Raw genomic sequence first — 15478 nt, forward strand, 5'->3', positions numbered from 1 at the left:
TGCTTTGCAGTGGAGACAGCCACAGTCATATACCGGCTGGGCGGTGTTCGACCGCAGAGACGCCCGATGTCACCGGTCTGCTACTCGAGTTCGTGACGGTAGCCCTTCTGTCAAGATTTCGAGCAGGCGTGGGCAACCTGGGAGCAATGAGCAGTACGTTTGGAGCAGCGATGGCAGCGTGGCCAATTTCCCTCCTTGCAAGGATATCCTTGCTTCGATCCGTAATTGGTATGGTCACCCATTAGAAGTGCTCTGCATCAGCTGCCAGAGCAGGTGAGTGCTCGGGGCAGATTTCCGCATCCCATAGTAAGGCAACCACAGTCAGACTAACCATAATATTCGTGATGTCGCTTCGTTGCGTACAGAATGGTGACGGCACGGTCGACCGCCCGAGATGTCCATTCAACGTTCAACTGTGGCAGTACGACACCCACGCCCGTACATCGATGCATCTTCTGAGATCTATCTGCCGACGCCCATACCACTGACTATAGACGTCTCAAATAAAAGCCAGGGCAAAGGCATCGCGTCGCTTCCACGTCTTCCAAAGCTATGTCGAGTAGCACGCTCAGGCAAGACGCGCACGGCACACCCCTGGTCTTCGATATCCTCGTCCAGGTCGTTGATCGCCTGTACGGTACTGACCTCATCAACTTCGCGCTCGCATCGCGGTACTTCCACGTCCTCGCGTCCACCCAGATCGGTGAACGCGCGAGTTGTCCGGATCAGAGACGACTGTCCTCCCTGCGGAAGTACCTGTGCGAAGGCGACAACGCCTCAGAGCGCGCGTTGCTACTGGTCGACCTTACCATCTACGGGCCCGAATCGGCGGAAAGAGGCTTCTGGAGGATTCATGAGCTCATGACACAAACGAGCCAGCTCGTGCACAGCGTCCTCGAACATGCGCAACCTACGCCGGTTCGAACTCCATCGCCTTGAGCAACTCGTGCCATTCCAACCCCGCATCGTCGAAGCGCTCACGGGTTTGCACCAGCTGCGCGAGCTCGGCCTCTCTTCGCTCTCCAATGGGTCGTTCGAGTTGCTCACGGGGATGAAGGCCGACCTTCGTTTGCTCACGCTTTCGGACGCGACTGCGACCAAGGCGCACGCGCGCGACCTCCTCGCAGCGCTCGCCAACTTCCCGGCCCTCGAGTCTCTGACGATGCGCAAGGTCCACGCGTTCGCCTACGCCCCGGACAGCGAGGACCTTCCCTGCATCCCGTCGTTGCGGGTCTTGCGCCTCGAGACCGCCAGGCTGGGCCACTTCACGGCGTCGCCGCTGGTGCGTGCGTTCCCGAACATCACCGAGCTGCGGTATATCTCCGTGGAGACCGAGCCTGACCGCAGCCCACGCGACGCGCTCTGGAGAGACACGCTCCGCCATATCGTCCTCGGCCCGAAATCGGACGACGCGCGGGCGCTGGCGAAGCGGCTCCCTGGGAACAGGGGATGCTGGATGTATTCAGGAGATATGCGGAGCATAGCGTGGCGGTCGTCGCAAGCGTCGATTCGACCGGGCTGTCGCTTGAGGTGTGCAGGTTGACGGAGTGCGAGGGGACACGCTTGGGATGGCATTGCGCGCGTGGCACCGAGGTTGCGGTGGATAGAGCTAAGGCCTGTGGACTACGCGGCTTGCGTCGACTTGTTGGTGCGTACTTGTGGAACTCTGCGCCGCCTCAGGGGATGTGGCTTAATTAATGGACGAGGTTGCGCTTGTAGCGGGGGTTCAGAGCACTAGGGGACCCCGACGCGATGGGTGAGAAGGACGTAGGCGAGCCTGCCGCCTTCCGTCCTCTGCCACAAATATTGTCCCTGCGCAACTCGTCTCTCTACGCACGTGATCTCTTGACCCCGTGGAGCTTTCTGGAGCCGAACGGTGAGAAGTCAAGCACCAAGCCCTGAGGACCGCAGACACGGAGGTGGTTCACAGACTGGCAAAGCTTGTCCAATCGCTCCGCTTCGTCGCCTGCATACTGGCGCATGATGGTGACGAGTATCGAGAAGCGACGCCCTGTGCGACGTGGTGGCGCGTCGTGCAAGACACAAGAGGGAGGATGCTGAGAAAGATCCCGTCCTGGGTGGGGGAGAACGTGCAGAACCTCCTCCACAGCGCAAACGCCGACTCCAAGGAACGATTTGATGGTACGACAGTCCTCTCGTTCTCGGGTCCTTGAGCTGACTTGGGATCTTCTCCAGCCATGCCAACCTACCAGGCCAAGCTGATGAGCTGGATCATCAATTGCAAGCTTGAGCAAGCTAAGTTGAAATCAAGCCAGCTGAACCCCGACCCCCTGCCAAGCCCTACCCGGGAGCTTTCAGGGACACACCCCGGCGCGCTGTCGCAGAGCGCGGTTTAGGATGTCAAGCCACATAACGCCACCCCGCGAGGGGCCCAGACAGCGTATTGTGCTGTTGCCTGTGAGGCTACGGAAGTTCCGTAACACCATCGTACCTACAGCTAAGGGGGCAATTGAGCAAACAAAGGGACTTCTTGTAAGATGAACTGCTCAGACGGCCTTGAGTTGGCTTATGTAATATCGAGGTTCAAACCCGTAAGTAAGTAAATAATGAAATGAGCCGTCCCGGGTAGGCCTCAAGTACTTTGCAACTTCAACGTGACTCAGTCTAGTATTATACGATCCTGGAGCCCTGCATGCAACAAGAGCATTGGGGATTCGGTAAAGTTCTATCTGATGTTGGACAATCCGAGGGAGGTGAGTACTACAATGTTTAAGTTATCTCACTTCGTCTGAGCCAACTTGTAGGACGACGATGGACGGCGATAGTCGTCTTCTCTAACACCCCTACATAAATTCAAATGGTGGCCCAAGGCAGGCACTTCTGATAAATCATGGCTGGTAACGGCGCTGAGTATGTGTGTAGTATTTGGCCTTGAGGATGTCCGGCCTACAGCGGTTTGCATATCGATAGGTCATCTCAAAGAACATGTTCAGAGCGTCCGACTATCTGATTGGGCTCGCATATGGTTCGGCTCCCAATTGACCAGAGTATGTTGTTTTCGACTGAGCTATGGATTTGCAAATGGCCGTAGGGCCAGTCGTTCTGCTGCGGCTCAGTCGACGCGTTGCCTAGTCTCGGCTCCAGACGTTCTTCAGCCTCTCTGCCCCAGCACTCGATGCGTCGCTGCGCTCCGCAAGCCTCGGGAGGGAGTAGACCAAAACAGGAAGGCGAAATTGATGGAACGAATCTCGAAAAGATCTGGAGGGGGGAAACGAGCGCCGGGGGAGAGTTCTAGCGGTACTGTTTGTAAGCGCTAGAACGGATGGGAACGAGACTACGCGTTGCCATCACTGTCGAGCGAGAGCTTGGCTCTCCTGCCGCGGGGACTCGTGGCCTTTTCCCGGATGTGCAGGGTACTTACGGAAGCCAACGAGGCTCTTCGCACACTCTATCAAGGGCCGCATGCCACGAGCGGAGGCGCTGAAGTGTGTATAAAGAGGGATAGGAGACGTCGAGCAGCATCAGAGAGCAGACACTGCACTTACCATTCCACACCCTTCAAGCTCACTTCAAGACCCTAGCATCTACAATGAGTGCTCAGAAGACCGCCAGTAAGCGACCTTCGTATTATAATGTTGACCTCCAAGCTAACTTGAATTTATGGCAGCTGCCTCCTCTGGGGCTCTTCCGTCCAAGGTCGGCATCACCGTCTTCCCAGGCTTTGAGCCCCTTGACGCTTTCGGGCCCCTCGAGGCGCTCTATATGCTATCCAGCAACTTCAAGCTCGACCTCTACGTCATCGCGTCCACGCTAGATCCTGTCTACACCGGAACCAACGACCCACAGTTGAACAAGGCGGGCTCGCGCTTTGGCGTGAACATCGTCCCGACGCACACGTACGAGACCGTGCCCGATGACCTGGAAGTGCTGCTCGTCCCTGGAGGCGCTGGGGCGGCCGCGCCTACAATAGCGCCCACGGTCGAGTTCATCAGGAGGGCGTACCCGAAGCTCAGGTACCTGATCACGGTCTGCAATGGCGCTGCGGTTGCTGCTGCGGCGGGCGTACTAGACGGCAAGCGCGCTACGACGAACAAGCTGTATTGGAAGATGATCACCGCCTCAAGCCCAAACGTGAACTGGGTGCGTACGGCGCGGTATGTCGTGGACGGAAACTGTTGGACGTCCGGAGGCGTTAGCGCGGGGATTGATGTCACCTTAGGGTGGATCTCGAAGTTGTATGGGGAGGACAGGGCACGTACCGTGGCGAATATCATGGAGTACGAGTGGAGACATGATCCGAACTGGGACACTTTTGCATACGTGCATAGGGACGACGTGGACGTGTTCGGGGGCGGTGTGGCATTCGACTGAGACCGACTAGGGATTCCCAGCGGGACTTTACGATATTGACTGAGTTGCTAGCAATTACATCCAAGTCACTACGTCATCAGGTCAAATTCAGAAGCGATTCCTACTCCATATCTTGTCTCCTTGATCACCGTGCGGTTGAAAGAGACGGAAGGACGCTAGTGGGAGATGATCGCGGCGAAGCAAAGATGGCATAGTCTTCTTTCTGCTACTCCTACCTTCGGCGGAGATCCCACATATCATCCAGGAGGACGCTAACAATCATACAGTACCACTTCATCACAAGGACATCTGTGCGCAAGAAGGTTGGTGGGATGAACGGAAGAGTCTGAGATGGAGGCAACATACATGAGAGAGATCAGACGAATTCACGGCTGGGCCGGGTTGGCTGAGCCCGTTGCTGATTGTAGGGACTAGTGCACGGACGCGGTGACAGTACAAAATCCATCGAGTTGCTCTTCAAACCAATCACTGAGCAACTGTGCTGGCAAAGCCGGTGATCCGGTGATAATCGCATTCGAAGGTATGTGAGTTTTGACGGTGTTTGGACTGTCGGGATATTCATGGTACTCGCCACGGCGCTGTAGGACTGTGATGTTCAGGGATCCTGACCGTGAGCTGTCAAGTCTGACAAGGGGATGATGTCAAACATAAGGCAAAACACATCGAGGTTCTTGAAGCTGAAGTGTGCAAGAGAGGTCTTTACATGCGTTGACGAGCTCGACTGTAACGTCAATGGATGGATATAAGTTAATATGAGGCGGAGAAGGACATGTGTACCCACGCTCGGAACATCCTCCTCTGAGAACGCTTAGACCCTGCGTTGGTATGAACGCCACAGATGAATGGAGCGATGTCCTTTCGGCAGGTCCGGGATGTTAGAATATATTGACGTAGTGATCCAAATTCTTGATTAGGGTATACAAGCACGGATACATATTTCAGTCCAGTAGACGTACGATCAAGCTCTCGAGGTCCATCCGAATGGATCGGGGGTTGATTGCGGAATGCCTCCCCATTGTGGAGTCACCGTCTCCGATCTCGAGGTGAACTGTGCGGTGGCATTCGCCGTAGCATCGTTGGTGTTCGCTGACGCTGTGAGCCCCATGAGGCTTTGCATGATGGTGTCCACATCGTCAGACGACGGGACGGGATCGTCGAGCACGGCATCAGCGCTCTTAACGGCCGTCTGGTCGAAGAGCTCGTCTTCCTCGAGCTTCTTCACCGCGGCGCGTAAGTTATTCATGACTTGCTCAAACATCTCTGTACATTCTGTTAGAATACATGTTGGAGGAGCACTTCATCGTTCACATACGCTTCTCTTCCGCCGCTGTGAGTTTGTGGCGGGATAGGGGACGGGGTAGTATAAGAGGGTCTCTGTTCGCCTCGTCTTCCTCAGGCCGAGGTCTGTTGATGCCAACCATCTCCTCGCATTTTCGGACAAAGTCGTGCTCGGAGAGCTCGGAGTCAACACTTGTGGTCTCATCTGGCCCGTAGTCTGTGCCGATGGTGCTCGAGGGCGACGGCGCCCTCATAATGGTGGGCACATACTGGAGATCGGTGGGATGAACGATATACGGCTGGCTGGGCATCCTGGAGGTGATGAGAACAAGGCCGGCCAAATGGTCCCGTTGAGATTCGCCCGGTCGATGGAACGCCTGCTGTCGAGCAGCGTGGTGGTTTTGAACGAAGAGATTACTTACTATGTAACTTATTCACACACTTCTACTTGTATAACAGACGATAAGGGTTGGCTAGTCCTAATGACGCGACGCGTCGAAATACACAGACAAACAACGCGTCGGTTGAAAGCCATCACACGGTCCTTAGTCAGCGCCTGATGCACGCGCTTGTCCGTTATAAGAACACGCGACGCGTCTCATTAACTCTTCCTCGCATACCACCACCCTCCCCCATCTCCCTCCCCTCTTACCTCCTAGTGAGGCCATACTGTACTACCCCTGGGAACTTTCTCAGATGGCCTACGTGTTTAAGCGAGGTATTTTATCGTTTCTGGTCAATTTTCTCGACAATGTCTGACCCAGCGTGTTGTTGCCTTCAGATGGGTCAGTCGCGTTGTGACGCGTCTCGATACGGTCCTGGGACCTGACTTTACCTTTCAATGCCTTTGTAGACGCAAGGAACGCGTTCAGTTTGACAAGGTACGCGTCCCGCCACGCGCCTCCACGTGCATCACTCATGTTGGTCGTAGATCACAGCTCGGATAGCCAAGCTCTGCTATGGTCTCGACAAGGATCATGTAGATCCGATTGGGTGAGTACAAGTATCTTAGGCGAGCATGGTTGATGTTCAACAATATCGTAGCGTTGCCCAGAAGGTCATCGCCGGTGTATACGCGGGTGTGACGACTGTTGAACTTGATGTGAGCGTGCCTCTATTTGGGACGCATGACAGCCCCTAAGTTTCCGTGTAGAACCTTGCTGCCGAGACTGCTGCCTACCTCACGACAAAACACCCCGATTACGCCATCCTCGCAGCCCGTATCGCTGTATCAAATTTGCACAAGGAGACGAAGAAGAATTTTTCCGCTGTCATCAGCGACTTGTATCACTATGGTGCGTGCCACGCAATCGCCCCTCTAAACGAGGCGTTGAGCTCTTTATAGTGAATCCCAAGAACGGCAAACCTGCTGGTTTGATCTCCAAGGAGATTTATGAGGTCGTACAGGCGAATGCCGAAGTGCTTGATTCGGCTATCATTTACGACCGTGACTTCAACTACAACTTGTGAGTGTTATTGCTGTTGATTGGCCGTAGATTGGGTCCCTGATGAATGATATCGCAGCTTCGGATTCAAGACGCTCGAGCGTTCCTATCTGTTGAAGCTCAATGGTCGTGTCGCCGAGCGACCACAGCACCTCCTCATGCGTGTCGCTGTCGGTATTCACGGTGCCGACATCGAGCGCGCCCTCCAGACCTACAATCTTATGTCTGAGCGTTATTTCACTCACGCATCTCCTACACTCTTCAATGCGGGTACCCCTAACCCCCAGATGAGCTCATGCTTCCTCGTGTGCATGAAGGACGACTCCATCGAGGGAATCTACTCAACCCTCAAGGACTGTGCAATGATCAGCAAGACGGCTGGCGGAATCGGTCTCAACATTCACAACATTCGCGCAACTGGGTAAGTCCACCCAAGTCTCGGGTTTCTGTAGTGGTGCTTACCTTCCTGCGCAGTTCTTACATCGCGGGCACAAATGGCTACTCGAATGGTATCGTCCCTATGCTCCGGGTCTACGATGCTACTGCGCGTTACGTCGACCAAGGCGGAAACAAGCGGCCTGGTGCCTTTGCGATCTATCTGGAGCCCTGGCACGCAGACGTATTTGAGTTCCTGGACCTCCGCAAGAACCATGGCAAGGAAGAAGTTCGCGCACGTGACCTCTTCTACGCCCTCTGGACTCCCGACCTCTTCATGAAGCGTGTCGAGTCTGGCGGCAAGTGGTCACTGTTCTGTCCTAGCGAGGCGCCTGGTCTCCATGAGGTCTGGGGTGAGGAGTTTGAGGCGTTGTACGAGCAGTACGAGCGTGAGGGTCGCGCCAGGAAGACGATCGACGCTCAGAAGCTGTGGTATGCTATCCTAGAGTCTCAAATCGAGACTGGTGGTCCTTTCATGCTCTACAAGGACGCCGCCAACCGTCAGTATATCCTTTGATCTCTTGCTGCCGATTCTGACTGCCGCTATAGGGAAATCAAACCAACAAAACCTCGGCACGATCAAGTCGTCCAACTTGTGCACGGAGATCATTGAGTACTCTGCGCCCGATGAGACTGCTGTTTGCAACCTTGCGTCTATCGCCCTCCCTTCCTTCATCGAGAACGGGAAGTACAACTTCCAGAAGCTTCATGACGTCGCCAAGGTCGTCGCCTTCAACCTGAACCGCATCATTGATGTCAATTACTACCCTATTCCCGAGGCGCGTCGCTCGAACATGCGCCACCGCCCCATCGGCATCGGCGTGCAGGGGCTTGCGGACGCTTTCATGGCGCTTCGTATGCCGTTCGACTCTGTTGAGGCGCGCCTACTCAACCTTCAGATTGCCGAGACCATCTACCACGCTGCTGTCGAGGCAAGTTGCGAGATGGCGCAGAAGGACGGCCCCTATGAGACGTACCAGGGCAGCCCCGCGTCGCAGGGCAAGCTCCAGTATGACTTGTGGGGCGTCACCCCGACCGACCTCTGGGACTGGGCGAGCCTCAAGGCGAAAGTCGCGCAGCACGGTCTCCGCAACTCCCTACTCATCGCCCCCATGCCCACCGCCTCGACGTCGCAGATCCTCGGTAACAACGAGTGCTTCGAGCCCTACACGAGCAACATCTACACTCGCCGTGTCCTCGCCGGCGAATTCCAGGTCGTGTGCCCGTGGCTGCTCCGCGAGCTGGTCGAGCTGGGCCTCTGGAACGACGACATGAAGAACATGATTATCGCGAACAACGGCTCGGTGCAGAACATCGACATCATCCCCGAGGACGTCAAGGCGATCTACAAGACGGTCTGGGAGATCTCGCAGAAGAAGGTCCTCGACCTCGCGGCGGACCGCGGCGCGTTCATCTGCCAGTCGCAGTCGCTCAACGTCCACCTCCAGTCGCCGACGAACGGGCAGCTGACGAGTATGCACTTCTACGGCTGGAAGAAGGGCCTCAAGACAGGCATGTATTACCTGCGCACGCGCCCCGCAGCGCAGGCGATCAAGTTCACCGTGGACAGCTCGTACCTCAAGAACGCGGCGAAGAAGACGCAGGCGAAGGCGAACGGTGTCAACGGTGCCGCTACGCCTGTTGCGCCTGCCACGCCAATCAAGGTCAAGGAGGAGTCTGTAACTCCTTCGCTGGCCACCCCTGTCACGAACGGCAAGGTCAACGGCGTCGACGGCATCAATGGCGTCAACGGTACTAATGGTGTCGACTCTTCCGACTCTGCTTCACCTTCTCCTACTGTCTCCGCCGTCAACGACGCTGCTCTGGTATCGGCAGCCGGCCAGCTCTCGCTTGACGAGCGTACACAGAAGGCGGCGGAGGCGGATCCAGAGTTCGCTGCTGCTCTTCAACGTCAGCGTGATCGCGAGCTTGAGCAGGCAAAGCTCATGTGCTCGATTGAGAATAAGGAGGCGTGCCTGATGTGCTCCGGCTGAGTGCGTCTTGTCTCTCGGTTGGGGTACTTTGGTGTAAGTTGGGACGGACTCGCAGCTGTGTATCGTTTTTCATCGCATGTTTTCCTCTGTATATCTGGCTACCTTGTCTATGGCTGTCTGACTTGCCACATATGCATAGCATCCTGTTCCAGTTGTAGCTGTATGAAACGCATAACCCCTTAATAGACCTCATTACCTGGCATAGCAGACCTTTGGGCGGTGCGGGAATAAGAGGCAGGGACAATGAAAGTTGTTTCGCCGGATGCTTCGGGCGTGGGAACGATATCCCATTAGAGTCGCCACGGAAGAATGGACCGGAGCGTGGAGGCCTGCATCAGCCTCGTCGAGAGCTACGACTAGCATCTCCTGCATCCCAATCCACATCTCCGATTCGGTCGTGTGCAACGTCCTCAAGGGTTCATGGCCACTTTCCTCCTTCCACAACCTCCAGATATCTCGCCCATTCATCGACTCCCCCCTGAGCTTCTCATCGACATCCTCGTCCATTGTTCTGACCAGCCTTCTGACCAGCTCACTCCCGTCATCTTCGGCCGGGTCTGTCGCTACTGGAAAGACGTCTCTCGCCTCTCGCCACGCATATGGCAGCACATCTACCTCTTCGAGTCCAATGGAACAGCCATCTCGCACGACCAGGCCATCTACTGGATGGCGCGGTCCGCCCCACTCCCGTTTGATGTGCGTATAGAAGCATCTACGACGGATATGATCTTGCCCTTGCTCTCGCCCATCATGTCCAACATGCAGCGTCTGCGCAGATGCGTGATCTCCGGGCGACACCAGGACGAGTTCGACTTCGAGAAGTACGCATTCGATCGCACCAGGGGGTGCCTGGTCGACGAGCTCGACCTCCTCATCAAGGGCGTGTCTGCCCTGGACGCGCTCGGCCTCAATACCGTCCCGGACCCTGCGGAGGACAGGATGCACTCGTCCATATTCCGTGCGCACTGTCCCGCAGACGGGCCCCCAGAGCTCGCGCTCCGACTCTCGGTGTACGCCCTCCCGCTCCAGAGCGTCATGAAGCCCGTCCCGGTCAAGTCGCTCTCCATCACCGAGGCGTCGCTCGACGTCCTCACGGACGTCGTCCGCATGCTTAATTTTCTCAGGTGCACCCCCATGCTCGAGACTCTCCATTTTACAGGCTACCCGCAGGAGGGCGAGCCGATCCAACCGGGGCAACTCTTCCCCGTCACGCTCAGTCGCCTCCGGACGCTCCGCTTACGGAGCACGGTGTCCGTCCGGGCGATTCTCGACCACGTTGACGCGCCTGCACTGGATGAGCTCTACCTGGAACACACGAATGTGGATGTCGAGCTTAGGACGGAGCCTTATGTGGCACAGCGCTCGCCGCCAGACGAGGGCGAGTCAGACGATGAGGCACACGACTTTTCTCAGTCCCCTTGGTCGGACCACTGCACAGGTACGTTACTGCCTACATCTGTCCCATGTTCGAGTCACCTGTTCAAATTTTCTTCCGTTCACGCACGCATATATGCGCTCCTCCTCTAATAGGCATGGGCCTCCGCACACTCCTCAAGCGCTCCCGCCCGCCCCTGCGCGTGCTGCTCATGGACTACGCCGACATGCGTACCAAGGACTTCCGATGGTGCTTCGACCACCTCCCCCACCTCCGCGAGTTCCGCATCGTCGGCTCCGACATGTCCGACCGCGTCGTCGGCATGCTCGCCCCGTACCAGAAGCGGCGGATGGCGTTCGGGCTCGCGAACATCAACCCGCGCGACGCCGAGGACCCGAAGGGGTCGTGGGCGGTGCGCCTGCCGAGCCTCACGAAGCTCGCGGTGTGGCATTGCCAGAGAGTGACGGGGGACGCGGTCGTGCAGGCGCTGCGGGAGCGGGTCGCGTTTACAGACAGGGCGGCGGAGGAGGGACGGGGGGAGACGTTGGAGAGTATCGCAGTCGTTGGATGCTCGGAGTTCCTGTTTCAGCACGGACAGGCGCTGGCAGAGACGCTTGGGGAGCGGATGCGGCTTTCGTAGGCTGGATGCTCAGGTTCTCTGATGCCCTCAGGCATGAGGGGTGTATATTTGCCTTGTCTCGTGGTCAAATATGGAGTGACAATGCAGGATATATGTAGATGACTTGTACTTGTAGGGTAGGTTCGGCCCCTCACCTAGCTGTATGATATAATGGTGCTTTGCTGTACATTTTGCACTATACGCTATCATGTTATTGTACGAGTAGAACTACATGCAATAGGGCTCTCTCGCCACGCATACAGCCAGTCGTCGTCCCGTGTGGGAGATAATTCCAGATGAGTCGGTCCTTCGTCCTTATTGCCCATCCTCATCCGTTCTTTGCGATGTCAGACCCGACGAAGTGTCATAGGAAGTGCGCCCAGAACGAGAGTTTATGTCGGCGAAAGCAATAGGTCCTGTGTAAACCATTGGGGAGCCGACGGCCCCCTCTTGCATTTGAACATCGCTGCCTTTCTCGAATGCCCCAGCCGCAACGCTATTGTGTCCTAGGCCAGAAGTGCCGAAATCTATCGCACGTTTCTTGTACCATTCCGCGATCGATGTGCGCGAGTTCAGCCTTTGTTAATGCCGAATAACGTTACACAGCTGTGTGAATCTAGCTGGAAGAGTAAGGGAAGACGTACACTGCGAGTACCGCCATCGTGTAGGCTGTGAACGTGGTTAGCGCGTGGTTGACGTTTGGACATAGTGCGGACATTACGCACAGCGCGTCGCGGGTGTGAGAATCCCGAAGTAGATCATGTTGGTCGGGAAAGCGATGAGCTGTCGCGTGTGATTCAGAGTTTGTCAGAGTGCACACTGTCATGTCGTCCCACTTACGAAACCAAGGGCAAGGGCGTTAATTGCGCTGTCACATATGATCATTAGCTGCTGTGCACGGGGCCAGTCACGGCTAGAACCACCTTGTGAGGACACCTGGACAGGAAAGGAGACGGTCAGTTCTCTTTGATAGGAGCTGAGGTTGTGACGGGCTTCGACGTACATGTGTTGACTGTGTACGCGATCAGGACGTTGAGCAGCGAGTCGGTGCTGGCAGCAGACGTAAGATATATCAGGGCCGGACGCCGACGAGGGAAGACGTACTTCCTGAATCCAGTGCGCGTACGATGGAGTAAAATGACCAAAGTACTAGCGAGGAAGAGATCCACAGCCAGAACGCCCACCAGAGCGATGGATTCCATTCGCTGTGACAATGAAGATCAGAGCTCCATGCGTGCGCTGCACTGACAACAGTGGGCGACAAACATACTGTCAAGTCTGCTTTAGCAACTACCCTGTATCTGGTGGACCTGCTGGAGGCGTCAATAACCAGGAAACGCGGATACTGGAATGATCGCGTTGACTGACCCTTCAATCGCTGCAGCTGTTGCGATGTATATCAGTGTCGAGTGACTTGGACATCCCAAATGTACCAGCTCTTACCAGCAGCAGCGCCTTCAGACGAATAAGTTGATTACTTCCAGATACGGTGAGAGAAGAGCCTTGTCGCGCACCTACCTCCCCGAGAAGAAGCACGACCTACACAAATGTTGCGATCAACGATATAGCAGGCGCGCAATTTGTGAGTTGGACTAACCAAGACAACTACAAGACCTCGATAGTTGGGGTTGACTGGTGGGGAGGAATGATGAGGGATTGTTACGAAGAGACTGAGCTGAGGCTCACATAGGTAGATTCGCCGAACATAGAATCTAGTGTCATACTCGGAGTCAATGCCTGTAGTATACGACAGGATGGCTGTGATGCATACACCTGGGCTACGAAGATGATGATGCACTGAACGCGCATGAAATCGTTACTAGGGCTTGTCTTGTACTCTATGCAAAATACGCACCATGACGACGCCCATAAGCTGCGCCGGAGGAAAGGCATGACTTTGTGCCGAGCATCTGTATATTTGCCACTCACTATTGCTGACCTAAATCATTGTGTCAGTCGATTCTGAGGTATTGCACACATTGTACACCGACGTACCAGCTTCCGGCCAGTAGGGCAGAGGGGTTAAAGTAGTTGGTCACCAGGTAGAAGTAGCTTGGTGACTTGTAAACGCGCAGCACGAAAGACGAGTAGGGCCGAATGTTTTCACCAGACGTGACAGCTCCCTACAACGTGTAGCGTATCCAAGACCCTGGGTTGTAATGAGGACGGCAGATGTGCTGAAGGGTTTGTAGACCTACAGAAGCGCGAGAACCTAGGTCCAGAGTCATGTCATGAGCCAATCTGAAGGGCATAGAGCACAGGCGTGATTGGCACCAACCAGACATTTTAATCTCGCAGTATCCTTTGGATACGTCTGAAAGTACTTGTACGCCTGGTATGCAGTAGTCCCGTACATGCTGAAGTTCAAGGTCAGTAACGAGACTTTCAGAAAGGTTGCTAGGGGAGACTGATGGACGCACACAAGGCCAATATAGTTGCCGATAAGCAGGGCTCCAAAAGTGTTATCTATAGGAGCGACCAGCTCCATCGTAGGTGTACCGGACACCTGATTAATGACGTGAACTTAAGCAGATATGCAGGAGGGTGGGGAAAAAGGGAGACAAGGAGAAGAAGCGGCGTCCGAGGGAAAGCAATCCAAGGGCTGGCTATATGCATCTCGTTCCCAAACTGCTCCAAGTGACGCCGGGAAGATTCCCTTACAAAGAGCGAACCAGTGGTGATACTTCGCAAATTGCCCCACGACCAAACGATGCTGATGATGAGCGACTCCAAGTCCTGCTGCTGTCCTGCTACTAAACAAAGGGCTATCAAAGATTGTACGGGCAGGGTGGGCATTTGGTCCAATCGGTCTGTACATTCGACGGCACTGTGAACCGTGTTCACACTTGCACGAGTGCCCCACGTAAGTCCAGGCATCACGCTCAGGGTATGTTGAGCTTGTGGTCCTGTACGGGTTAGTGGGCGTAAAGCGGTCGATGGCATCTGTCCGGAGTCCAGGCACATCATTGGCATTGGCAGGTGGTGGAAGATGAGAGCAAGTTCTGCCGGAAACTCGAAGAGACTCAGAAGAACATTATCAGCAGCTGTCGTGAGGAACGCTAATCCCGTCCAATCTCCGATACAAGGACATGGTTGAAACGCCATGCCTTACGACGGAGACCAAGAAAAAGCAGTTAGTGATTAGTTTGAGCTGCGGTTACGGAAGCCCAAGATTGAGTGCGCTTACAATGTCAATTATGATTTGGATGGCGACCTACGTTCGCTGCGTCTTCTGTGGTTTGTGATGCTCTATCTGTTGCATATCAAGTGGCTGGGGCATGGGATCAACGAGACTATGAATGGCACGAGGCAGTACTTTGTCACATGTCTGGCAGTGCTGGTATAGACCTGGAAGGGGCGACTCAACGTTTTGAGAAGAACGAGGAGGACTCGAAGAACACAAGCCTGAACCCCTCAGAAGTGAACTTCCTTGCAGCGAAGTAAACGGTAGAGCCGTAGATTATACTGGGAGGGCAAGTACTGTTTATCAACGTCCGCAGCAAACAAGGTTACGTAAACAAACTTAGCCCAGTCCAAATACCATCTGGGACAAAGCGCACTCAATCACAAGTACAACTACACAGCGAAAGACACATAGGGTCTTTCATAAAACGTTCGGGCAAGTGCCAGAGACGCCTGACAATGATATAGGAGGCTACAGAAGTTACATATTGCATGACGCCGCGGTTGACTTACTAACCAAAATCATAGACTACCTGAGGCCGAAGAAGGTGCTTGCGAAGAGTAAGCTGACAAGATGGGTGCCAACTCGCCAACGTACAATGATACCCCTTCACTCAGGATTGTTTGCAGGAACGGGGGTGAGGTATCCCCTCATAACTCCTCAACGTGTCCTTGAGCGTCAGAGAACGTGCTCCCTTGGGTGGTTGAGTAGCCTGCCGATGGGACCTGCATATTACGTCGGAGCCGCGAGAGAGCCTGCCGTGTTGATGGGGTTACCTGTGTAGCAATCACACCTATGCCTGGAACGTACATCGTC

The 15478-nt window shown here is 55.2% G+C and overlaps 5 protein-coding genes across 5 annotated transcripts; 4 read left to right on the plus strand and 1 right to left on the minus strand.

Moving 5' to 3' along the window:
• Window positions 1-552: 552 nt before the first annotated feature.
• DICSQDRAFT_168071 (uncharacterized protein) lies at window positions 553-2357 on the plus strand (the record flags this gene model as incomplete). The annotated part of the gene is made up of 4 exons (XM_007363681.1): window positions 553-918; window positions 995-1458; window positions 1931-2142; window positions 2197-2357. The coding sequence occupies 4 exons, from the start codon at window positions 553-555 to the stop codon at window positions 2355-2357; spliced, it is 1203 nt and encodes a 400-aa protein (XP_007363743.1).
• Window positions 2358-3496: 1139 nt separating this feature from the next.
• Window positions 3497-5949, plus strand: DICSQDRAFT_153783 (class I glutamine amidotransferase-like protein). Its single transcript, XM_007363682.1, has 3 exons — window positions 3497-3572; window positions 3629-5592; window positions 5645-5949. Exons 1-2 carry the CDS (start codon window positions 3551-3553, stop codon window positions 4330-4332), a joined length of 726 nt encoding a protein of 241 aa, XP_007363744.1. The 5' UTR covers window positions 3497-3550; the 3' UTR covers window positions 4333-5592; window positions 5645-5949.
• A 311-nt stretch (window positions 5950-6260) lies between these two features.
• On the plus strand, window positions 6261-9682 carry DICSQDRAFT_153784 (ribonucleotide reductase alpha subunit). The gene is made up of 9 exons (XM_007363683.1): window positions 6261-6328; window positions 6460-6491; window positions 6542-6603; window positions 6655-6712; window positions 6764-6905; window positions 6956-7076; window positions 7135-7476; window positions 7530-7990; window positions 8040-9682. The coding sequence occupies exons 1-9, from the start codon at window positions 6307-6309 to the stop codon at window positions 9482-9484; spliced, it is 2685 nt and encodes an 894-aa protein (XP_007363745.1). The 5' UTR covers window positions 6261-6306; the 3' UTR covers window positions 9485-9682.
• Window positions 9683-9904: 222 nt separating this feature from the next.
• DICSQDRAFT_102264 (uncharacterized protein) lies at window positions 9905-11979 on the plus strand (the record flags this gene model as incomplete). Its single annotated transcript, XM_007363684.1, has 2 exons — window positions 9905-10922; window positions 11015-11979. The coding sequence occupies 2 exons, from the start codon at window positions 9905-9907 to the stop codon at window positions 11497-11499; spliced, it is 1503 nt and encodes a 500-aa protein (XP_007363746.1). The 3' UTR covers window positions 11500-11979.
• Window positions 11980-12094: 115 nt separating this feature from the next.
• Window positions 12095-13966, minus strand: DICSQDRAFT_168076 (uncharacterized protein; the record flags this gene model as incomplete). Its single annotated transcript, XM_007363685.1, has 18 exons — window positions 12095-12147; window positions 12204-12261; window positions 12319-12346; window positions 12402-12414; window positions 12482-12528; window positions 12583-12683; window positions 12749-12788; window positions 12847-12862; window positions 12922-12933; window positions 12993-13017; window positions 13076-13190; window positions 13250-13275; window positions 13334-13351; window positions 13408-13417; window positions 13474-13601; window positions 13677-13690; window positions 13753-13835; window positions 13899-13966. 18 exons carry the CDS (start codon window positions 13964-13966, stop codon window positions 12095-12097), a joined length of 855 nt encoding a protein of 284 aa, XP_007363747.1.
• Between the last annotated feature and the right edge of the window lie 1512 nt (window positions 13967-15478).

Source organism: Dichomitus squalens (assembly GCF_000275845.1).
Source record: "Dichomitus squalens LYAD-421 SS1 unplaced genomic scaffold DICSQscaffold_7, whole genome shotgun sequence".
In the NCBI taxonomy this organism is placed as follows: Eukaryota; Fungi; Basidiomycota; class Agaricomycetes; order Polyporales; family Polyporaceae; genus Dichomitus; species Dichomitus squalens.

Bases quoted from the DNA above. Each gene is read 5' to 3' on its own strand.
- DICSQDRAFT_153784 (XM_007363683.1), top strand. From the start codon at position 6,307: ATGGCCTACGTGTTTAAGCGAG. The intron at 6,713-6,763 runs GTGAGCGTGCCT...GTTTCCGTGTAG, and splicing joins TGACGACTGTTGAACTTGAT to AACCTTGCTGCCGAGACTGC. The intron at 7,077-7,134 runs GTGAGTGTTATT...ATGATATCGCAG, and splicing joins CGTGACTTCAACTACAACTT to CTTCGGATTCAAGACGCTCG.
- DICSQDRAFT_153783 (XM_007363682.1), top strand. From the start codon at position 3,551: ATGAGTGCTCAGAAGACCGCCA. The intron at 3,573-3,628 runs GTAAGCGACCTT...AATTTATGGCAG, and splicing joins GAGTGCTCAGAAGACCGCCA to CTGCCTCCTCTGGGGCTCTT.